This window comes from Gymnoscopelus microlampas (assembly GCF_963454915.1).
Source record: "Gymnoscopelus microlampas genome assembly, chromosome: 3".
In the NCBI taxonomy this organism is placed as follows: Eukaryota; Metazoa; Chordata; class Actinopteri; order Myctophiformes; family Myctophidae; genus Gymnoscopelus; species Gymnoscopelus microlampas.
The window spans coordinates 41,229,344-41,254,598 of NC_139940.1; the positions used below are offsets into that span (position 1 = coordinate 41,229,344).

Sequence of the window (25,255 nt, forward strand, 5' to 3'; positions counted from 1 at the left end):
AGAAGTCAAAACTTTTGCCCTCCGCGTTGAATCTTTTCCTTATGGCATTTTAACCAGCATTTTCTTGGGAGCGAGGGTTACTGACCTAAGTGGCAATGCAACTTGTTTCGGCCAAACAACCCACGCCAGTGAAATATAAAACAGCTGTAACCTTGACTAGAAACATTGGCCTGTGCTTGAAAAGGACCTGCTATTTTATACAAAGTTGTAGTTGATATTCAGACACAGATTTGCGTTCTTTTGAGTCTGATCTTTTTCTCTTTTCTTTTCTTTCTTTTTCTTTTTTTTTTAGATTGAGTGGAAGCAATTAGTTGCTTCTGGTTTGTTTACACAATTGATTTAACACATCTTGTAGGTTTGCAAATAATTCTCGACTATATAGGTTGCAAACAGAAAGGTCTGAAAAGTTGGTCTAATTTGACAATATATGGCAGAATAAATTTAAAAAAATCAAGAACCCAAAGAGCTCAATTAAAATATCACAATTGACATTTGTTTTTCCAAAATGCGCTGCTTATTTTGGTGATTTAACAATATAGGCTATGTAAATTAGAGGATAGCCTCTCATTTCAATTTAGACTAGAGGTTTTAAACTTTTAACGTAAACCAATTTACGTTAAAATGTTACGTTCAAAGTGGCAATTTATATTGATATATTTTCGATTTTTAACAAATCATTTTTATGAGCCTGTTCTCCTCTTTTCACATGTTTCCAGTGGTATCACCACACTTTAAAATGAACATGACAGCAGTAGTACCATGGACAGCTCCCGATTTGCAGGCTAAATTCTAGGCCCTATTGGTAAAACATGTCCTCATATTGATGTTTTTTCCTCGTCACTACAACTTGGTTGGCTGCACATTACTGAGGGTATTTAAAGTGTAATCTAATGATATGAATCAGGGCTAAACGGAACGAATAGAATGTCTTGTTGTCCCTCATTAAAGCGCTTGTTTGACAGCCCTGCATTCGATTAATCCGTGTTGCGTTTCTGCACAAAGCGGAAAAAAGGGAAAGCGACTATAATTGTCCCTACGTCTTCGGGTGGGATGTGCTTGTGGAAATGATGACCCTGTAGTTCACAGAATAGACTAACAATGGAATTATAGAGAGAGTCTAATGATAATTTAAAATACATCCTTCATTCAATCATTTATAGGCTATAACACTTTACAGTTGTTTGGGTCATTACAGTGTCTGTAATAGGCTATGAATAAATGTGTGAATTTAACGCTAAGGATTTGAGAGTAAACTGACCCAAATAGGCTAATATTTTAATGTTAGCTAATATTTTATATACAAATATTTTCCTTACCTTTTCATCCAGAAGGCATATTAGTTCAGCCATTAAAAATGAAAAAACATCTTTCAGCTATTGAATTTTGTTTGTTTGTTTTTTTCATTTCTAAAATACAATTTGTTTAATTGAAGCTGACAATTCATGTTTGTTATTGTATTTATAGAACCACATGCCTACCTCTAATGAGAAGATATGAGTTATTAAAAAACTAAATTCCTATACTTCAAACATCTCAATATAGCAACCAATGTATTGGCATGATGGTATGTTCCTTGTGATTATTTCCAATAGGCTGCTGTGTACACACATATGTATATTACATTCATATTTAGGCCTATATTATATAATTTAAAAAAATGATAACAGTCGTACACCAGGACCGCAGCAGTGGTGCAGCTCTCATCTTTTATTGCATTTTGATTGCTGTAGAATTATTTTCACCATCCTGCATCTTCTCTCCATGAAGGACATTGAGCATGCTGGCGTAATGCTGGTGAGATCAAATCGCTGGGCCGGCTGAGTGGTCAGTGAGCCCGCCTTGGAAGCCAGAGGCCCTGTTCGATTTCAGGCCAGGCCAGCAATGTGTTGATGCGTGTCCCTGAGCAAGACTCTTGACCCCTAATTGCTCCCCATAGAATGGCTGCTCACTGCTCCTATAGTTGTATAGGATGGGTAAATGCAGAGGACAAATTCACGCATGTGCAAATATACAGAGACACAAAAAAAAAACAGTGGGGACTATTCTATTCTATTCTATTGCTCCTGATCGGCAACAGGAAGAAAAGGTGTGGAAGTGGATAGATTCTTTCCTATATAGTGATGGCAGCCGTTTTCTGTCCACATTCTGACTGTCTCTCTTCTCCAAGAGAGTGTCAGGATACCAGGTGACACACTCTTCCCTCATGACCTCCCTTCCTTCGCCTCCTTTCACTGCTTTAGCCCAGTGGTACGCAAAGTCTGAATAGGAGACCCCCAGAGGTCCTTTCAGAGGTTCCAAGGGGGTCCCCGGCAAAATGAGGAACAGTTTAGACATTCAAGCCCTATCCTTTTTTACCGTAGCCGATTTCCAAGCTCACAATGTGTTGGAATGTGATGTGTTTTTGCTTGTTTTAGCTTGTAGATTTATTATTTCCCACAAAAACCTTTGAAATAACTTGACAAATCCTCTCTAATGGGGGTCCCTGGGAGAGAATATTTTCAAATAGGGGTCCACAGGAAGAATATTTTATGAGAACCACTGCTTTGGCGTATTGTTCCTACAATATCTATCTTTTTAGCTTACTGCTTTGGCTTTCATGAAATTTGTTGCAGTTCTCAAAGTGGGATTCATTATTTCACTGTGTAAAAGTTAGCCTAATAAGAGAATGTATAAGAATGACTATTCAGATCATTTCACTTTGGCACTCTGACATTGTTATCTCCCCACCTGACAGCTATAGCCTAATAATGTACTAATCTAACAACAAAAATATTCTTATGGGTGTCCCCGGTACAGAATATTTTCAAATGGGGGTCCGTCAGTATGAAAATGTTTGAGAACCACTGGCTTAGAAAGCGTAAAATGTATAAACACTGTCAACCTGGCATCCTCATATTGGGCATGTCATTATACAAGATATGCATATGTGCATGTATGTGCGCTTGTACATATGCTAATTTCACACTGTTGTATGACAATGTATAAAATAAGGCTTACTTGGTTAAGGCAAGGGTTCAAAATGTGACACAGCATGAATGAGATATCACATAAGACAAGGTAATTGAATGCTGATTGCTTTATTTGCAGCTAATAGAAAAAAAGGGATAGGGGGGTGTGTAAGGGCACACAAAAGTTTAGAGATCACATTTCAGGCCTATGGTCAAGGCATGACTCGGTAGAAAGGGGTCATCCATGGTCTTCATGTCCAGGTCAAAGGGTAAAGGTCAGTGCCCAGACATGGGGGTTTGGTCAATGCAAAGCTCAAAGGGGGCGTGGGGGTTTTAAGGGTGAAAGAAGGTCACACGGCCACTCTTGCTTTATTCACTGTCCGACTCATCGCCCGCTCCGGTGATGATGTAGGTCTGCTCCTGGTGGTCTGTCTCTAGCACGTCTTCTTCAGTTTTGACAGTTCTGGGGGGGGGGATATCGTTATCGTTATATTAATACATGTCTTCACTTGAATTGAGTGATTTTCTGAAAAACCAACGGTGCATATAATGTTTACCTGATGAGTACCGTCCTCCGCTCTGTCAGCTCCACAGCTTGTCCTGCATAGCCCTCCAGGGTGGCATCGTATCCTTCAGATGCATATCCCAGAATTCCAGCACCCATTCCCACACCACCCTTCCCTCCACCAGCACCAACTCTACTAACAGTGGAACCGTCTCCACCCATTCCTCCCTTGCCCTTTATTCCTCCTCCAACGCCAGGTCCCCCTGCGCCAGGTCCTGTACCACCACCCATTCTTGCAGCCCCTGCCCCAGAGCCTAAACCCCCAGGACCACCCACACCGGCGTCTCCTCCATCACCTGCACCGCCCATACCGCCTGCTCCACCACGGCCGCCGTCTCCCATTCCTCCTACCCCACCGACCCCACCAGGACCTGTCCCGGAAACACCCTTTACTCCACCGGCGCCGCCATCTTGTCCACTACCCCGCATACCAGCACCACCCACATCTGACCCTGTTAGGCCGCCATCACCACCCCTACCATCTACTCCCAGACCTCCACCTACCTGTACACCCTTAGTGGTACCAAAAACATCAACCGTGCCATTACCTGCCCCTCCAGCCCCCATAACTGACCCATCAGCACCTATATATGCTCCACCAGCACCCACACCGGCACCACCAGCACCCACACCGGCACCACCAGCACCCATACCTCCAGCTACACCCCCAGCACCCTTAGCTCCACCTAAACCATCAGCACCCATACCGGCACCAACACCACCAGCACCCATACCGGCACCAACACCCCCAGCACCCATACCAACACCACCAGCACCCATGCCGGCACCAACACCACCAGCACCCATACCAGCACCAGCACCTGCAACACCAGCACCCATCCCTGCACCATAACCGACTCCATCAGCACCCATCCCTGCACCATAACCTCCGGGGCCCATGCTTTGACCTATACCACCGACTCCATCAGCACCCATCCCTGCACCATAACCACCGGGGCCCATGCTTTGACCTATACCTCCGACTCCACCCATTCCTCCTGTACCACCCATGTCTCCTACACCTCCCATACCGGCAGTACCAATCACTCCGCCAGGACCAGCAGCACCCATTCTTCCACCCGCTCCTCCGGGGGAGCCACCTAGTCCTGCGCCCATCCCTCCTGCAACACCTCCACCCATTCCCGCACCCCCCATGCCTCCGATGCCACCAGCAGCCATTCCTCCGCCCATTCCATCAGGACCACCCATTCCTCCTCCACCCATTCCACCGGGACCACCGAAGCCTCCTCCACCCATTCCACCAGGACCACCCATGCCTCCTCCACCCATTCCCATTCCACCACCCATGCCTCCTCCACCCATTCCCATTCCACCAGGACCACCGAAGCCTCCTCCACCCATACCCATTCCACCAGCACCCATACCCATTCCACCAGCACCCATACCCATTCCACCAGCACCCATACCCATTCCACCAGCACCATACATGCCTCCTCCACCCATACCCATGGCCATGCCACCACCGCCCATGGCGCCGCTTGTAATGGACATGGTTTGCACCATGCCAGTAAGTCGCAAGTCCTCTCCCTCAATCAGTTTTCTGTGAATGAAAATAGATACGTAATGTTAAATCATGTATGTTGGCATAATAAAGTAATGCCAATGTACCAGTTCATGGCACCAAGCTATAGCATAACTTCAGCTTGTTCCCTCACCTGTAAGTTGTAATCTCAATCTCTAGAGCCATCTTCATATTCAGAAGTTCCTGGTACTCACGCAGGTGCAGTGCAATTTTCGACTTGATGTTTTTTAGCTCAAGCTGCAGGGCCTCAATCCTTGCCTGTTATGTAAACAGGACCAAGTAAAGAAATAAAAGACTGCCATTTTGTCTGTGTGTATCTGTGTGTGGCAGTTCAAATTTAAGAATTAAACTGCATAGTGAATAGTAAACTACATTGAATGGTATACATAGGATATCTGAGAGCATGATATCTTTACCTGCAATTCCTCTAGTTCCTTCCTGTATTTCTCTTGCATCTCCCGTATCTTGGCCTCAAGAGCGTCATTTTTAGTCCTCATGGCATCCAGGTCTCGCTCCTTATTTTGGATCTGGAGGAAAGCAAAATTTCAATATGCTAACATTTTAAATTCAATTGAAATAAACGGTTCTAATACATTTTTGTCACTTTTCTTCACTCACATCCTTCTTGGCATTTGTTATTTCTTCTCTGCCGCTTCGCATTTTATCCACAGACTTCGTTGTCTTGCTGGTCATGTCTTGAAACTTGTTTCCATACCACGAATCCATTTCCTAAAACATATACAATGGATACTTAGCATTTGGTTGGAAGATCGAAAACACATTTGGCTTGGCTGTATGCTGTAATCGTATTATTATTAGACATGGGTCAGTATAATAATAATTTGCTCATACTCATTAATCAACCATTAAAAGTATCAGTTGTGCAGTTATTGTGTTATTATCTTACCTGGAGATTTTTGGCTGCAATGTCGTCATACTGACTTTGGATTTGTTTCAACGCACCAGCAAGGTCAGGCAAGGCGAACGTACTCTCGGCCGACACGTGAGCTGAGTAGATCTGTTTCATTAATTCATCAATTTCCTGAGAGAAAGAAAGATTAAGCAATCAGCAAAATGTCGAACAAAGTCTTTATGGGTAAAAAATATTATATAAAGAGATGTGACCCACCTGTTGATGGACCCTTTTCAGAAATTCTATTTGTATTTCCAGCTGCTCCAGAGTCTTCTCCAGGACGATGCGTGAAGAGGTGGCTTTGTCAACATCCTGGAAAATGCACAGCATTGTCATGATGTGTGAACTGTGGTTAGGGAAGAATTTTGTTGACAAAAAAATATTCTGGCCAATTTAATGGTAACATACTGGACGGAAGGCTTCGATTTCCATCTCAGCACTGTGCCTCAGCTCAAGTGCTTCCTCATACTTGACTTTAATTGCCACCAGTTGACCACCCATGGCCTCCTTAGCAGCAATGGCACCATCCTGAGGACCAAGAAACCAATGGTAATACTGTCATCCATCAGATGTTTTAGGTATGAGTAAGACCTAGATGTGTAAAACCTAGATCAGTTTATATTGCTTTCCAAGCATGTACTGAAGACCTGTGTCTGTGTGCACGTGTGAGTGTGCACTTGAGTGTAATGAAGACACAGCAAACACGCTCAGGCACCTCTGTATTTGCCTGCCAGAAATAAGCCTGTTACCAGGTAAACCTTGAAAACACCAAGTTTACATCTTGTATTGTTGCTTGGACGGATCATCTGGTGTTCAGTGAGGCAAACTAACAATTCTTCATGCTCCATTGATGGTTTTAAATGTACTGTATATAACAAATATAAATAGCTGTGTGACTTGAGGAATTCTGTCTCACCCGCTGAACTTTCATCTGCTCAGCAATTTTCTGCAGTTCCCTCAGCTGTTCGTCGTACATGGCGCTGAGAGCTGATGGCTTCTCAAAGCGGTTCCTGTAGGCATTAATCTCTGCCTCCAACATTTGGTTCTGTGCCTCCAGGGACCGAACCTGTGACAGTGGGAAAGATAAGTCACAATTTGTGTTGTAATGTTTCATGTGTCCCTGGAACAAACATTACAATGTCTCATGGTAGTGAAAACAATATTCCTTCTTTTTAAGGATGGCAATGTCAGTCATTCATTCATTCATTGGTCTGGTGGTCCAACACTTTGGTCCCAAAAAATATATCTCAAAAACTAGTGGCTGGATTGCCATGGACTTCACACCTTTGGCACTAATGTTTAGAAAAGAATGGTTGATTAATTTGTGGAGGGGATTGTACCTTTTCGATGTATACGGCCAGCCTGTCATTGAGCACAATCATTTCCTTTTTTTCACTTGTGCGTGTGCTTAGGAATTCCTGATTCTCTGCGGAAGCCACTTCCAGATCCATCGCTGGTCGTCCATCATACCCCACACATGCCATTGCCCCTGCACCGACACTGCAATGACAAGTGAAAAAGCATTACTCAACAACATCAAATGACTAGTAGGCATATGGGACAAAAAACTTGAGTTCAGTGTATCATTTACACAGAAGATAGATAGATACTATGCCATTTAGATTTAAATTCTTAAATGGCTTCTGAAATGGCTGAGGCATGAAAGCCTTGGATATATTCTAGATAAAGTAATATTTATGTTCTCATACCATTTTGGTAACACTTTATATGAAGGCATGCCTATAAGTATAATGCATTATAAATGCACATATAACCAAAAAAAAGCACTCATAAATATGCATAATGCTTTGTAACAATAAATCATAACATAAGCATTTTATAATGAATTATAAGGTCAAGACTCAATAGTTCATAGTTGCTGGTCACTCACAGACTTTCTTTTGGCCATGATTGTATCATAATTCTCTATTTCTTTTCAGACAGTAAAAGCTGTCCCCATTTAGCCATTCTTTGTGGCTTGACCTTTGCTGACACAGCTTACCTGGCTCCAACCATGCGGGATTTCCGTGCAGCGGAGGCCGTCCTCCGTCCTCCCATTGTCTCCATACGCCCGTTGCTACGAGGGCCGTTGGCAGAGGCATGGCGGGGCTGAGGCTCTCTCCTGGTGGGGGAAGGGCTGGTCACCCTGACCTCGTAGGATGCGCTGGTGTCCTCAAAGTGGCGGCGGTAGGACGAAATCCTCTCCGGGCTGCGACTCATGATGCTGGCTAAAGTGAGGCCTCTTGTTCTCTGGAACTGAAATAGAGTGGAAGCAAAAATCACCTTGGGTTTTACTGTGGTACTACTGTTGCTGCAGCTTTCTCACAATGTTCGCTTGGGTCCCGTCTCTGGTTTTTATACTTGCTGTCCAAGTCAGCCGGGGCTGTGACGATTGGGGTGGACAGTGTGGTGCATGATGAACCAAAGCCTTTGGAATCTCTAACCTCCACACCACCAAGGGCTTGACCTGCCTGTCTGATATCTGTCAGCACCTTGTGAAGAGCTGAGCTGGGTTCATGAAACGGGTGGGTGGAGGCAATAGTGTAGTCGAGGCTATCAACGTTGCTGACATGTCAGTTTCTGGCTCTGTCTCATATAACATGTAAAGTACCCACAAATCGGTCTAATTTCCCAAAACCTCAGCATCTATGGCATCGTTGGGTGACAGGCAGGGGTTTGGTCTGTCACGGAAGCCAGTAGGTGCACTGCTGATGTGATCCGTGGTGATGGCATGAGGGACTTTAATTGCTAGCTGAGCAGAAGCTAGAGAGTTGACCTGATGAGGTCATGGCAGAAGGACAAAGGACCCCCTGCAAAATTTGACATAAATTAGTACTTATTAGTCTGGTCTGTTTTCTATATAAAAAAAATTGGTATGCAGGAAAAGAAAATGGAATTAAGTGCTTTGGAGAGAAAATGAGGAGCCAGGGGGGGAGGGGTGGTCTTGGCTGTAGTCTGGAGTTCACGGTTGACATGGCACAGAGATATGAGAGGGGGAAAAAAAACTGTCTTCTGGCCTGTCCAGCCAAACGCTCCATTGACACCTACTGCACAGGCCAGGGCCACTCTGACAAAGGTCAGCAAACACTTACTGTCCCTGACAAACACTTGCAATTTACTGCAAACATTAACTGGCCACTGCTATGAACTCTCTTAAAGGAGTAGTTTGCCAAAAAAGTACTTGTTTTCTAAGAGGTCTTTCCAATCTCTACTATCAGTGGTTGACTGAATGTCCATTTCCTTCCATTGACCTCAGAACTGGCAGTAGTGTGTCACTCTGGTAGGAGGTGTGGCTACATGTTTCAGAGATGTGACCAGAGTCTATCTTCACTGACTCATCAGCACTTGGCAGCATACAATATCACATAATAAATCATTGTCTGGGGCACTCTGGCTATTATATTATTTAACCCATTAAGACCTGAGGCCGATTCTACAAATGCCTTCAGTAGTTCTCAAAACGTTTTTGTGCCAAGGACCCCCAAAATGATAATTTGGCCACAGACCCCCATCTCAAAATGTTTTGTGCCAGGGACACCCAGAAGAGAAGATTTGGGTTAACAATTGTCAGAATTATTCAAAGTGTTTCAAATACTTTCAAGATTTTTCAAAAGTGTTCAAAAATAGCAGATCTACAAGCTCACAGCGCGTCTTCGTGACACACTGTGAGCTTGTAGATCTGCTATTTTAATGGGTTAAGTTCATGCTATGTTGTTTGTTTTGTCTGTTTGTTTGTTTTCCTTTTCTTTTTTCCTCCACCAAGGAGGTGGTTTCTCTTTGTGCCATTCATTTTAACACAACAATGTGTCTCACAGTGTGAGGGAACAAAATGTTCACTCCATAGAATCATTCATTATATTTAAGTTTTCATACTGTAGAAAGGCCTTTGTCATTGTTGATACTTGTAGTGGACAAGTCACAGCACTCATGTCATTACAGAATGTGTGAGAACATGAACAATTCTCAAAAGCTATATTCCAGGGAGCTCAGATAAGACGTATCTGCTCCAGGAGGTCTTCCACATATTTTTGTATCCTCATTGAATAGTCATTTCTCAAAGTATAGTCATAACGTCTCTGAATGAGAAATTGTATACCATTACCTACAAATCCAGTATCATACTATGTGTCAACTGAAACACACCAGAAAGTCCTGGTGATCTTCATTTGGTCTCAGGGTTGTAGCTTTGCAAATGGATATTTACATGCAACTTTACATTTTTGTATATCTATAGGCAATAGGTTCCCTGGCCATAGAGCAGTGGTTCTCAACCTTTTCAGGCTGTGACCCCCCAAAAGAATCATATTTGATCTGCGGACCCCACACCCTGACAATCACTTACTTGAATGTAGGAGTTGAGGCATTACATTTTTTTTTACTCGGTTCCACAGATAAATATTGTGAAAATAGCCGCTCACAACGCCTCGCAACATGAGCCGTTGTGAGCTTGTAGATCGGCTATTTAAATTGAACTTATATTATTTGACAATTTGACCAATGTTTGACCAGTTTTTATAGTATAGCTTGTTGATTATTTTGGTGCAGTAATCTTTTTCTTTTCTTTCTTCCATTTTGTTGAGGTATTAAAAAAGTCTTAAAAGTCCTTAAATTGTCACTTTACTGTCATCTGGGGACCCCCCCCCCAAAGAAAAATCGGTCCCAACCCACAGGTTGAGAGCCACTGCCATAGAGGATGAGAGATTTACTATGATCATACAAGCAAGATATGGAAAAACAATTGTCACATTCGTCATCATCATAAGCTATGAACCTGTGAATGTCCTCTGGAGGGCTAGTGACACATTTGTAGAGATGCAGTAGATATTGGACATGGTAATTGAATACTATAGATCATCCTAGCCTTTGTCAGATAAATATTTGGTGGGTTTCTTTATTTAGCAGTGACATCACCATGAACCCTAGCCGATCTACAAGCTCACAATGTGTCGCAATGTGAAGCTTGTAGAGGGTGCTTAAAAAATGATAGTAAAGACCCCTGGGGACCTCTGGTCTATTACATAGGGTTTAAGTGGTTAAATATCCAACTTTTTGTATGTAACAGAATTCTGAGGAAGAGCTGTGTGTGTCATTCTGGCAGGTTAAAAGGTTGTAACAGGAGCTATTTGGTGCTGATGTATTTGTCCATTTCACTATGTCTTCACACACACACACACGCACGCACGCACGCACGCACAGCATATAGATAGATATTTTCCTGACAAAACCCAGGCTAAGATCACCTACAGAGATCTGTGAAATGTTTGTGGCTGTAAAACCTGAATAAATGAAAATGACAAACCCTCACCTTCAAGCTAAGTAGTTTGCAAAACTACTGTGTGCAGTATAGTACTCAAAACAAAACTTTTTTTTTAAACTTTATTTTTGATTATGTTGGCAAAAACTATATTAACTGATGCGCATATGCAAATCAGACTATAAATATTTACAATATATCAACCTGAAATATGCATTGTTTGTTTGTAATTTGCATTGAAAGGTTTTAGAGCACCACAGTTCATTAGTCGTTTGCATTGATTGTCTGGAAAGAAAATCTGAATGCTGTTAAGAATCAAAAATGAAATTTTCACATTTTTTCCAATAGTATTGTCCTGTATATACATTCTCTCCCAAAGCGTACAGTCTAGGTATACAAGTAGTAAGTCCCAGAACTGACACTTACATACTCAGTGCCTATGATTACCCATTGTTCAGCGCTTGTAAATGGTTGTAAGTAACAGTATGGCAGCAGTTATAGCAGCTGGTAGCAAACAAATGGTTGTCGCTGAGCTGTGGGGAAACCCCTGCGGGTATTAAAAGTCTTTGGCATTCATTCACACAGCAGATTTATGCCTTAACAATTGTGTATTATATAATAATAAGTGCACTAATCAACCCATCTGAAAACCTTTTTTATAAGAGCCTTTGAGAGACATTCCAGTTATAGACTGATCAGGTGGGACTTCAACCATTGAGAGAGCTCTCTGTATGGCTTCCTGTTCAGCTGTCTCTTCATCACTTCAGCTGTTCGTTTTCTGCCCAGTCTTGCCATCCGCCAGGGTAATGCTGTGCACTAAAAGAAAGAAGAACGACTCAATATAGTGATAATGCCTTGATATGAGGTCAATACAGCACATTTATTCAAAACATAACAGTTCAAAGGTACCACAAAGCCAATCAACATTTTGTATGATTGTACTCACACAACGCTCGCGTGTTGTGAGCTTGTAGATTGGCTATTATCGGCAAAGAGCTATGGTGTAGAACTCTGTTTCCCAAATAGTGGGTCGGGACCCATGTTTGGGTCGCAGACCAATTTCTATAGGTAAATATGCCCTTTTTTGTTTCCTACAATAAAAAAAAATATATATACACATATTAAGATTTAAAAAAAAGTTTAAACAAAAAAAATCAATTATAACATTTTTCAAAAGAATTTCATAAATAAAATTGAATAATTTCTAAACATATATAAATTAAAAAATGTTTAAGAAGAAGTGAAAATATTTTCACTAGTTTGGGTCCCGGGCAAACATCTAATTTCTCTTTTTGGTCTTGAGCTAAAGTTTGGGAACCCTGGTGTAGAATGAAAAAAATAGGGGGCCTAGTACAGACTTCTGGGGGACTCCAGTCAATGACATATCTAAGGTTTACGTAAGTGGTTAAAACATAAAAAACATAATTTCTATTCTAACCTAATACTTTGAATACAGCATGTAGCAGCACTCTAATAACAATGGCATGCTACTGTAGGTAGATACTGTAATAGCCTTATGTGTAGTATAAGGTTAATAGTACTGTGCAGAAAATAGCCGATCTACAAGCTCACAACGCGTCGCATCGCGTCGTTTTTTACATCAAACCAGTGCCAGCATTCCGCTTGCCAAATTTATCCTTAGAGGTAATATATATCGAAAAGAGAGAATCCAGCAAAAATAAGTCAAGACAACAAAGCACCAAAGTGTATATTACTGTGTTGGTTGGTAGCCCCGTTCTGTTATCACCAGATACATGTAATCTCATCTAAGATTGTTGAGCAATGCCATGGGCATTGGCACAGGTCACTTTACAGCTTTGCATGCTCACAGATGTTTATAGTAGATTGTTATAATAACCTAGGAGTAAGAACCTTGAGCAAAGCACCATAAAGAGCGTTAAGACCTAGGACAACGGGCAAACGGCTCTCCTTCTCCATTATACATTTGTTTTGTTTAATTGTATATTAGTTTACATTTATTTATTTCTTTTCAAGATTTGTTTTGGGGCTTTTCGCGTTCATATTGGTTAATTACGGAGCCCCAATGGCCACTCCGGGGCTCCGTAGTTAGTACAGTGGAGAGAGACAGGAAATAGGGGAGAGTCGGGGAGTGACATGCAGCAAATCTGCCGCCGGGGCTGGGAATCGAACGCGGAACATGCTGTCAGGCGATACCCATCGGTGCCCCATGTTTACTATTATTATTAATGTTACTAGTTGCTACAATGTTGTAACCAGAACAAAATACTTTTACTCTTAAGTACCTGTGCTCAAGGCTTAACAATAAAGAACACCTTGGATCTTGGATGTTCTATTTATGTCAGGCTTTAGGTAATTACAATATTCTGGTAGTTTTTGTTTTTGTGGTTAACGGCTATGTCACCAAATTATTTTGATGATGGACAGTGGTTTGAGAACTGTGTAGCCAGTCATTCTCACTCTTTGTATCCCAGTGAGGTGGCCGCGTCCAGGGCTTTCTTGCTCCTGATCCCAGCCAGGCAGGTGAAGACAATGCTATCTGCCGGCTGGGGCATGTCTCCACCATACTTCTCCTTGAACTCCTCTGGGTCCAGTTGGAGGGCAAGGTTCACCTGTCCCACTGCAAAGTCAAAGGAGCACATTTACTAATCGTCAGTGGTCCTCAAACCTTTTGTGCCAAAGGCACACTGATGGGCAAGTCAAAATCTCAAGGCACACCTTTACTGAAAATAGCTGCTATACAAGCTCAAAATGCAAATGCATCACAACGCGGTGCGCTGTGAGCTAGTACGTCTGCTATTTCCGAAAATTTGAGGATTTAAAAAAAATTGAATATAATGACATGCCCAAAATAGTGGTTCAAATATACAGTATGTATATACATTTTTATGGTATAGAATTTGCCTCCGGACGGTGTGAAATAACAAATGTATAGTTGTATACAGTATTATATTGCAATAATGTGTGGTTGTCACAAAATCCCAAGGCACACCTGGACCAATGGTGTGCCTCGACACACCATGTGGGAACTACTGGTCTTAGTAACAGGCTTGACTGACTAGTAAACTTGCCTTTGTGTTGTAAACATGTGCTCTCCACCTATAGGATTGCACTAACCTGGTATTTATGGTCTTACAAGTAGTTGTTGTTGTGCAGTGGAATCATCTGACAAGACTTATCAGCAACATCATGTCACATGGGTCTTCAGTTATGACATGGTGTTTTATAAGCACAACATGCAATATTACAATTCCACCTTGCCCTTTCATAATCATAAAGATGCACCGTCAAATCCTCAGTGTTAACTTAACTTTGAGGGACTCAGGATTTTACAGTTTAAATATACAATAGAGCAGTGGTTCTCAAACCTTTCAGGCCGCGACCCCCCAAAATAATCATATTTTAACTGCATGGGACGCCCCAAAATAATCATATTTCAACTAAGGACCCCCCACCCTGACAAGCACTTGTGGCATTTCATTTTGTTTGACTTAAATATTGTAAAAAGAGCCGATCTACAAGCTCACATGCCTCGCAGTCGATACCCTGTATACACTGTATGTTGGATTGTTTTCTGTCGAGTGAGAAAACATTGTTGCACATTAAGCTATTGTGCAACTTAAGCTGACCCTGGGGGTCCCGAGCCACGGTTTGAGAACCACTGCAATAGAGGACAAACTCACAGGGTACGTTGATGGACCCCGGGATGTTTCCATACTCTCTGAGCTCCCAGGGCTCCCGGACGTCAAAGACCACTGCCGTCCGCCCGGCCAGGATCTGCTTCAGTTGGTCATAGGTCACGTCTGTGTTTGTTGGCGATGAGCTGTAATACCGTAGCAACAATTCTGTCTTTGAGGTCAGTGCATCTAGAATGTAAACAAAGAACTTAAATAAACCGATTCCATGTGATGAATGATCTATTCCTTTTGACCGAGACCTGGGCGATAATATATGGACAAAATCAAATGTCACACTATTTTTGACCAAATACTTCAATATCAATATTATGACCATTGTGGTGATGACTGTTGGTGCATTCACAGAATTGATATTGATAATTATAGATAATTATCAGTAATACCTATATAATAAACAGTGGTGGGCATCATTTAAGTACATTCACCTGAGTAATGTACGTAAGTACATTTCTGAGTATCTGTACTTTACTTTACTTGAGTATTGGTATTTTTGGTTATACTTATGACTTTCACTCCATTACATTTCAAAGACAAATATTGTACTTTTGACTCCACTACATTTCTAGGAAGGATTTAAAAAATATATATTTTAGTGAAAATAGCAGATCTACATGCCCACCAACGTGTCACATTGCAATGCGATTTGTGAGGTCTTTGTGAGGTATTTTCACAAGAATCTTTCTTTTATTATATATGTCTGGAAAATCTTTGATTTGTTTTTGAAAATGTCTAAGTTTCAATACAGCAATGCATTGATATTCAAAAAGAAAATGTCCTTTTAATTTATTTTTTTTGAATACTTGAGTATTTGTTTAAAGCAAGTACTCCATTACTTTAACTCAAGCACAAATGTGTAGTTGAGTAGCATTTGACCAGGAGTAACTACAGTACTTTGACTCAAGTACTGTATTGATGAGTACTACATTTGTCCACCACTGATAACTAAAAGCAAATAATAGAACAGCTTAACCTCGCGTCACCAGGCTAGCCTAGAACAGGAATGCGATGCAAATAAATATCTTTGCAATATTACATCTAGTCTCATCTCATATATCACAACATCCCAGCCCTATGTGTGAACCGCTACTTAGAATAACATTTAGACAACGCCTTCGCCTTTACACATATTAAAGTAACGTGATATGACTTATCACTTACATGAACAACGTGTGTGAGTGTTGTTGACCAGACTGGACACAAAAGTGGACAGTGATCGTCCCGAGGAGGCACAAGGGTTCAAGAGCAGACGAGGAATCACCCCCGCAACCCTCAGGCACCTTCTGAGAGCCATAGATAGCAGCACTACTACTTCTACGTAAATTGTAAACCTACTACACGGATTTCGTAGCCAGATCCCTGTGTATTATACTATCAATACACATATGATAATGTCGAGTAGACTGTTATGGTGGAGCAGAAGAATGCAATGTTACTTCACTCACTCACCACCAGAGTCTGGCATTGACACTGACATGCCCGACTAGTGTTGCCAGATTTTGCGAGAGAAATAAGCAACCAGGTCTATGAAAACAGGCTAAATCGGCTATTTAAAAAATAAATCTAGAAAAAAAGGTGACAAATGTGGAATATTTTTTGAAACATTTTAACAACACAATTGTGTTGTTAAACACAATTTGAACTGGTTAAACTGGTTTAAACAACATAAAAAATACTACTATAGCTACACTTAAGAAACAAGCTAAACAAAACTGCAACAATCAATATTTACAACTTGTAGTTGCTTGTAAATTACAATATTGAGTTGCTTGTAAATTACAAGCAACTTCACATAAAAAACAAGCCCAAGGTCGCTTATAACAAGCAGACATGGCAACTCGGTGCTCTGATATACGGGTCACGGTCAAGGACACACCGCTAGGGCCACACGAAACGCAACATACACGTTAAAACCATCTTAGGACCACATAGTATCTTATATACGAATCCCATTTATGTCGTGCCTATCCAGCAGGACTGCTAGAGCGACGGACTCCCTTTTCAAAGCAACATTAGGGCTGTTTCTGGAGTTTAAATCAAAAGGCACGGCTTGCCCGTCCCGAGCCACCGTAGTCAGTGCGTCACGTGTTTGTTGACGGTGGTGGCGAGGAGGTGACCATGTGACTAACTTGGTGTTTTCCTTTTTTTTCTCCCCCTAATGCTATCGATTATTATGCTCCTTCCTGACAGCCTTACAAAGTCGTGATCGATTTGATTTCTGATCGTCGCTGTGTGTCGCAGTTGGTTCCGTACTGTTCTGTCAGTAGAACGGCGTTTAATTAATGAATTGACCCAATTAAACGCTCCTATCTGTCTAACTCTCCACCGCTGCTAGAGAAACTAAAACTACAGCTAGCTTGGTAAGCTAGTTGGGAAGTGTTGACAGTTGGTTCAACTGTTGGTACATATTGGCTGATCAAAATAACCACAGGAACACCATAGGAACGAGGTGAGTGTTGTTATTGTTTTGCAAAAACGTCCTCTGCCGCTTGTTTGGACTAGTTTTGTTGATAAAGCCCTGGATCAGCCAAAGAGGCCTTTTTAGCTGCTTATCTGGACTGATTTAGGCCTCGATCTGCCCCTCATATCTGATTACTAAACACCTATCTTTACCTTACCTGGACATACTACTACTGCCCTTCTGTTAGCCTTGGGTTCAAGGCTGTCAGAGATTGCTTTTTGTCGATTGTTGTTGACATTTGTGTTTGTCAAGAGGTACAAATGTGTCTGAAGAATCGATCAAAGACATCTCTGATAGCCTTGGTCGAAGGCTGCTACTCTTCAATGGTAACACCTGGTGCTTTTCTAGCCTTGGATCAAGACTGTCATAGATGTGTTTTATCGAGTCTGACTTTTACTTTCGTATCTATGATACTATGCAAATGTCAACGTCGATCAAATACATCTATGATAGTCTTGATCCAAGGCTAGTGCTTTTTACTAAGTTATGTCTAAACACCTGAGAGTGTATGTATGTGCAAATCTAACCAAATGGACATGTAGTGTTCCATTTGTACACTCAGGTCTAACAGTCATACTTCATCACTGAGGAATGAGGATTTTACTGTGTGATGATGACTAACAGCTGGTAACCTGGACATACTTAACATCTGGTGCTTTTTACAGAGTGATGTTTTAAACACTTTAATTATTCCGTTAAAGTGTAGTAATTAATTTGTGGCAATAAGACGGTGGTTGGTTCTAAAACTTTGTTATGTCAAGTATCCCCAAATAAATGTAGTTAGCAGTGGACTCCATCTGAAATATGTTGTCCCTGGGAGGGACCCCCATAAATGATTTGTGTTGTTAACTTAAAATGTTTCATAACTATTACAATGTTACTTATCACATATTTTTTAAATATCTACAGCTATTTTCAAATTGCCAATGTCTATCCACAAGTTTCCTAGGGCATGGTGGGCATCACTTCCTGTCGATTTGATCAGGTATCGGGGATCAAATCGACAGGAAGTGATGCCCACCATGCCTTAGGAAACTTGTGGATACTCTATAGGCTTAAAGTTGGTTTACGTTTACTAATTTAGCTGAGGAACCTTCCCAAGGACTTTGAGAACCACCGCAATAAGAGATGCAAATATAATCCAGTATTGTCCATGCTTCGTCTCGTTGATCTGTGTTAATAATGAATGAATCCTTACCTGGCCTGCACACTGCGCACAGCTCCAGATGCGACTAAAGGACCCCTTCTCCTTGAAAGCCGCCGACATGACCAAGCGGTCTAACAAGCCGAGGAAACCTCGAGATGAGGAGTCATCGGATGAAGTCAGTGGTAAGCTACTGATAGAGATAAAATATCATACCACTACCAAGCATGACATTCAGGGGATGTGAGTAGTAGTGTATACAATAATGTAATGATCCAGTCAAAATTGATTGGATGGTTTACTTGTCTTCCCTTGTTCTCCGGAGCTTTTCTATTTTGTCTCTTCACTTTGATGTGTACTCATGTCCTAATAAAGGGCAGTCTGTGGCCGAAGCTGCTTGACCATGTTGTTTTTCAATCAACGTAAATGTTCCATTATGAATGAGCCTATTAATAAAGGCTTATCTTATGTTTTTGATAAGAAGAGTGCCTTGAACTTCTAGTTTTCTTTACCCTGTCGTCTGGACAACCGCTGATCCGACCGATTTCATGGCACCTCACTCCCACGGTACACACACAGAGTTTGAAGTGGATTTGGGAGCTTGTGATATCACAGATCTATGTCAGAGTGTGACATTATCAGTGATACAGCAAAATGTATATAAGTCTACCAGACAGAAGTTTTGTTAATTTGTTTATTTGTTAAGATCCCCATTAGCTGTGCCCTAAAGCTCAGTCCCATGCTGCTGTGAGACGCTGCATTGCGGCCCATAAGCAAATTATTTTGTTTTGAATGTAGAGTCAAATTTTCACATCCGTTATTAAAATTGGCTTAAGGGAGGGCCGGCCCGTGATGTCACGCTCATGTCACCATGACTCAGCAGCCATAACCATATAAGGAGTTCCCAATGCAGCTATGCTCAAATACGGAGTGTGTTTTCTAACCTCAAATGTGTTGTCATGGCATCAGGCGCAAACAAATCAGTCAGCTCCATACTGTATATGTGCACAAAAAGGGGCATACCCATATATGGGCATGTACTGTTGACATCAGGGATCTCCATATATGGGCATAAAAGGGACAAGGACTGGCAGATACAAAGATCTCCGTATATGGGCATATCATTTGGTTCGGTGGTGCGACGTAGTGGACCCGAACTCTAGGACCTCTAGTTGTCAAAAAGCTTCCAGAGTCTTCCTAAAGAACCACCTCAGGGAAATTTACACTGAACTGTTAAAATTAACAATAATTACTGAGTGTTACATATGTGTGTATTTGGTTTGTTTTGCAGGATTGACGTGCCAACATGTGAGCAAGGCGGTGGACCTGAGTTCAGTGAAGAAGTCGGTGAGCTCCAGCCTGTGGTCTGTGTGCGCAGAGTGTCTGAGAGACAGGGCCCTCATTGATGGAGAACCAGCCAGCTCCCACGACATCCTTGTTTGTCTCAAGTGTGGATTCCAGGTCAGAGTTAAGCCTAAAGCTTGATTTCTTTTATATGCATACCAATGTCACGGTCCAAAAATAGTCGTAAAAAGCTCACAACGCATCACATTGTGACTGCGACGTGTTGTGAGTTGTCAGATCAGCCAATTAGGTAGTAGGTGTGCAACTACAAAGTAAGCATTATTTATATGCTGTAGTAGTACAATGTTGTCGCTCGCTGAAAATAACTGATTTTGATGTTGGCTAGACTGCAGCCACGAAATCTATATTATGAACTCATAAACAAGCAGAATGTTTCAAGGGGGAAAGACAGCTTTGTATTTTCTCTATTTTCTCAATAAACTCCAGTTAAAGGTAGGGTAAGTGATTTTCTTTGGCTAAAATAAGTGTTAAATAGCTCTATATTCCAATAGTACTCATTGCTATAGAGTGTTTTTTCAGTAGTACTGGAGTAAGGAGTCTCCATGTCTCGGCAGCTCTTTATTAAACAGAAAATGCATATTCAGGTCGCAATACCAATTTTATCCAATCAGGATAGAGAACTCAGTCAGGATACAGATTAAACAAGTTAAATTGGAAGTGATGACACAAATAAATTAGCAGACAAAATTGGAGCTGGATCACTATCAAAATGAAGCTGATAAATGGGTACTCTCCTGATTGGCTGAAATGTTGTCACCTCAGTGTAAATGAATTTTCTGTGTATTAAAGAGTTGAAGAGACAAGGAGACCCCTGTGACTGAACAAACACTATAGCAATGATTACTATCAGAATATAGAGCTTTAACCTTTTAACATAAAGCTTTTTGTTTTAACCCAAAAATATTGCTCTGTCTAGACACTCATACTCAACTCAATTTGTCTCCAGAGTTGTAAAAACTGTAATAACACAAGATCAAACACCCAAGGCAATTAAATACAACACATATTAAAAAGCAAAAACATAAGACAGGGTCCCCACGGTCATGAAATTCCTGGAAATATTTTGAAATAAAATTTTAAAAAATCCAGTACTGGAAAAGGTTTGAAATTGATCAAACATCATCAAAGGTCCTGGAATTTATCAAGGGTCCTGGAAAAATATTTGGCTATGCATTGTTTTTGGCTATTGATTTTGTTAAAACAAAACATTTTCATAAACATGAATAATATTACACGAAATATGTAACATAAGTAGTTTTTCGCCGAACGGGCTGTGTGACGGCAGCCTAATGTATGTCTCAAACTTTATTTTTGCTACACTGCCTATCTTTGGGCATTCTACATAGGAGTAAGAGACACATTATTGCGCCGAATGATTGTTATATAGGCCTGGAAATTGGGCTAAATATTCTGGAAAAGTTTTGGAAAAGTTTTGGAAATTCATTGCTAAAAATGTGTGGGGACCCTGATAAGAGTACATTTAAAAACATAGCTAAATGCTCTTGTTATTCTTTGCTTTTATTTCATAACATGTTTGTTATGTTTTTTCTTTTAATATTATTTCGAAGATATGCTATTTTCTCAGCCACTACTGGCAGAGAGACAGATTTAAATATGTTGCAAATATCAAGTCTCGATTCACTGTCAATCATTTTAACAATGCAAAACTGGCTTTTGAAAATGAAGACAACTATTCATCAACGTGCAAAGTAATTGAGTAATAAAATGGGTGCGATCATATCATGTGCTGGTGCGACTCAGAAAGTTGGTAGCACCAACCAGTGGAAGATGTCTAGATTCCTGGGAAATGTTAACCCTTTGTGCTCAGAGACCAAAAAAACCCAGATTACATGGTTGTTTTTTTGTTTTAAAGTCTATGCTGTGTTCCTTCTCCTACAGGGTTGTAACCAGTCAGAGATCCAGCACTCCGCCAAGCATCACCAAGCTCTCCATTTAGAGTCTCACTGCATCACTATCAGCCTCAATACCTGGAAGGCCTGGTGAGAAGCCTTCGACATTTCTAACGGTTGCCTTGTTCAGATCTGTAATGAAAAAGAAAGCTCTGTAAACATTGTAAATGCTCCCATGTACATTTACATGGATTAAAGTTCTCAGTCAAAAACTAAATAGAATACGCACATCACCTTGGTTGAGGTGCCGGGTTGGAAAGTATCATAAAGAAAAAGAATAAACCTGCACACTCATCTGCTCCAATGTAATTTAATTAGAGCCAAGGCTCTTCATTGGGTCAAACACATTACATTGGAGCAAATGTGTGTGCGGGTTTATTCTTATTCTTTTTCTTAAAGTTCTCAGTCCCCACGTCTGATTTCAGTCATTTGGATTCCATAGAAACCAACATGTCTTCTAGCATGTAGCATATAAGCTCACAATACGTCTGCGACACGTGAGCTTATAGAGAGGCTATTTTCGTAGAGTATTTGAAGTGGTGAAACTAACAATAGAATACGTGTTCACAAGCATCTTCCATTAAACCCTAATGGTCTTGTATATTTCGTAAAAGAAAAGGTTAAAGCCTCAATCTTCAATTTCTTCACCTGGTTCCGCTCTATGTAGAACAGTTGGAACAATATTACCAAAACATCATAATTTTACATATTGTGCTAAATAGTTTAGGAAACACAGTGCCAGTGCGGGGGCTCCTTTCACACTGTTTCACAAATTGCAGATTAGGATTTCGCCCGACAAAATGTTCAGTCATGAGATTTAATTTTTGCATATTGCCACCATTTACTGTATGAATGTGATTGGAAATCTAGTGTTTACAATTGTTGCTCATTGTGGCATCTTAATACTTAATTGCATTAAGTATAAATCAGGCATTAGAGTGGGCATCTGACAAAATAGTTTCAGGGTAATGTTTGGTAAAAACTTTTCGTATTATTTTACATAATTTAATAGTGTTTTTCCCAAACGGCGCCACAGTTTTATTAGTCTTCTCCGTAACCTTCTGTCTTTTTTAACAGGTGTTTTGAATGTAATGAAGAGCTCTCCACTCACTGTAATAAGAAGGCTTTGGCCCAGACCCTGGACTTTCTACAAAAGCACTCTGTCAAGGCAGCATCAGGTAACTTGTTTGGTTGTGGACCTAAGGCCTTGGCACCTCTACATCTGGTGAAACAAGCATTATTTTTTGCGCACAGCATAACTGTGTAGATTAGACAGAGGAAAGACCATTTTAAGCAAGCCTCTGGTCAGCTCATACAAATAACATTTGTGACCAATTAGAATTGGTGAATACTCAGTACTTTCCATCTTTGTGGAGGGGACTTTATACTTGCTTTCTTTTCTGGGTTTTTTCTTGTTTATTTGCACATTTAAAAACAATAAAAAATTAAGCAACAACAGCATAATAGTGAGTGAGTTGTGCAGGTGAGATTTAGAAAACCCAGAGGGGTTTATAAAGTTAATCTCACCTCATTTAACAACAAAAATAAATTTAAATTTGATTCATCAAATGGGTTCTAAGCCTGTATTTAAAATGATTAATTGAAGTACACTGTGATGAGATCTCAATATAGCCGTTACATAGCTGAGCCCCCCTGCACCTGATGGAAAATTGACCCAGACCAGTACGGAACTTTGGGAGATGTAAATGATTTGCCTGTCTTGTATTGAAATGGTGCACATCACTGTTGAACTGGAACATTTCTGAGCTGAAATGGATTAGAAACAGGTTTCGTGTTCAGAGGAAGTGAGACTTCATAATATAGTGGCCCAGGCACGGTGATCAAAAGCTTGCATATCCCATACACAACAGTGGATTTAGGGGGGAAGTGTGTTCCATTTCAATTCCCCTCCCCTCCTAGTAAGTGACATCTTACTTAAGCTAAAACAAACTGTTGAGAGGAAGTGATGGACCAGATAAATGACTATGGACCAGAGATGCTTTTTTCCAACAGTGTACTACTTTTAAGTGAAGAGGTCATTGCAGCTCACCTACCCCCCCTGGTGGCAACTGACTTATAACCCCCCCCCCCTTTAGAAAGACAGTTGAGACAAGTTTTCCATGCTCCAGTCAGTAAAAATTTTCACAGAGAGATAATGCATTCCATTAAGTAAGAAGATTGTTGTTTGTTCCAAGTGACCCTGCTGTAAGGATATACTGTAAAAGTATGCATTGCACAACCATTGTTGTGGTGCTGAGAAAAATCCAAGCAAAAATGTCTTCTGTTGGAAAATTTTCAATTTTATATAAAATGTAAGCTCCTTCTTACAAAGTAATCTTTCCATATTTTAAAGTTTCTAAAGGCTTCGAAGGCCTTTACATTTATGCTTCCACGGTGCTGTCTGAAACCTGATGTATTTGAAATGAAAAGTAAGTTGTAACTTTAATAGGAAAATAGCTTCCCTGTTGACACTATGATTGTCTCAACACCGAAATGTAGCTTTTTTTCCTGTACAAATATCAGGAACCGAGTTACAGCAGTTTGGGGCTTCATAGATATAATATGACATAGAATGTCCAGTTGTTCAACTCATACACAGCCATTACCATTTGACAGCTTACTTTCTTTCAGTTCCATTCCCTTTCACCTTACTCAGGCCATCTGAGCCCCCTCCACTCACCCATCCAACCATATGAATATCCACAGATGCCCCCCTCACACCCCCACCCTGCTGTCCGACCCCTGCCTGCATCTCTATCCTCCTGCCTTGTGCTGACATGATGGGACTCTCTGGCCCGTAATCTGGCCGGTGGGTTACGCCCGTTGTCTTTTTGCATCCCCTCTCTGCTTGTGCCCAGCCTCCCGCCCGGTAGCCAGTGTCCACTGTCCAGCATGGGCCTGGTCTCGGACCCAGTCAGACTGGTACCCCTTCGTTCTCTCAGCCAGACTGCAGAGATGTGGGAATGGCTCTTCCAGCCCCCGCCTGTCCTCCACCTGCCGCATGGCTGCACATATTAGAGGAATTAAGGCGCTTGAGCGGTGCTTCCCGGCTGGGTTCCCTGAAGAACGAGAGCAGCTGTGTGGGCTCCAGCCACTACTCTGTTGCTCTCTGTCTCTCTTTCTCTCTCTCTGTCATACTCTCACTCTTTCTCACTCTGTTCTGCCACCTCTGGGCCTGTGTGTGCTGTACTTGTGGGATCCAGGGTCCTTGATAAGTCAAGGGACAGGAGTCCCAACAGCTGGAGTGCACACATTTTCACTGGACACACACACACACACACACACACACACACACACACACACACACACACACACACACACACACACACACACACACACACACACACACACACACACACACACACTCAACACATAGAGCTCTCTAGGGATGGAGCTAACAATTATTTATATGATTATTCAGTTACTCTATATGATTCATTTTAGACCCTAACGTGAGGGTAGAAAAAGTTAAGTAAAA

The 25,255-nt window shown here is 41.3% G+C and overlaps 3 protein-coding genes across 6 annotated transcripts in view; 1 reads left to right on the forward strand and 2 right to left on the reverse strand.

The window, feature by feature from the left end:
• Positions 1-3,317: 3,317 nt before the first annotated feature.
• Positions 3,318-8,189, reverse strand: LOC311041853 (uncharacterized protein; the record flags this gene model as incomplete). Its single annotated transcript, XM_084052338.1, has 11 exons — positions 3,318-3,411; positions 3,506-5,074; positions 5,190-5,314; positions 5,473-5,583; positions 5,675-5,785; positions 5,964-6,098; positions 6,186-6,281; positions 6,378-6,497; positions 6,886-7,035; positions 7,310-7,469; positions 7,972-8,189. The coding sequence occupies 11 exons, from the start codon at positions 8,187-8,189 to the stop codon at positions 3,318-3,320; spliced, it is 2,889 nt and encodes a 962-aa protein (XP_083908464.1).
• A 3,123-nt stretch (positions 8,190-11,312) lies between these two features.
• On the reverse strand, positions 11,313-16,359 carry tstd3 (thiosulfate sulfurtransferase like domain containing 3). The gene is made up of 4 exons (XM_084052462.1): positions 16,059-16,359; positions 14,886-15,068; positions 13,663-13,822; positions 11,313-12,039 (listed from the first exon to the last, which is right to left on the reverse strand). The coding sequence occupies exons 1-4, from the start codon at positions 16,189-16,191 to the stop codon at positions 11,982-11,984; spliced, it is 534 nt and encodes a 177-aa protein (XP_083908588.1). The 5' UTR covers positions 16,192-16,359; the 3' UTR covers positions 11,313-11,981.
• A 668-nt stretch (positions 16,360-17,027) lies between these two features.
• The window catches only part of usp45 (ubiquitin specific peptidase 45), a 44,636-nt gene continuing 36,408 nt past the window's right edge, over positions 17,028-25,255 (forward strand). For 3 of the 4 annotated variants that reach the window (XM_084052003.1, XM_084052004.1, XM_084052005.1), the window contains exons 1-5: positions 17,028-17,346; positions 18,579-18,687; positions 19,794-19,963; positions 21,767-21,867; positions 22,855-22,955. In XM_084052003.1, coding sequence (XP_083908129.1) covers positions 18,585-18,687; positions 19,794-19,963; positions 21,767-21,867; positions 22,855-22,955 — 475 coding nt within the window. In that variant the 5' untranslated portion in view covers positions 17,028-17,346; positions 18,579-18,584. Of the gene's footprint in view, positions 17,347-18,578; positions 18,688-19,793; positions 19,964-21,766; positions 21,868-22,854; positions 22,956-25,255 lie in introns of those variants that run through there. The other variant, XM_084052006.1, reaches the window with a different exon arrangement.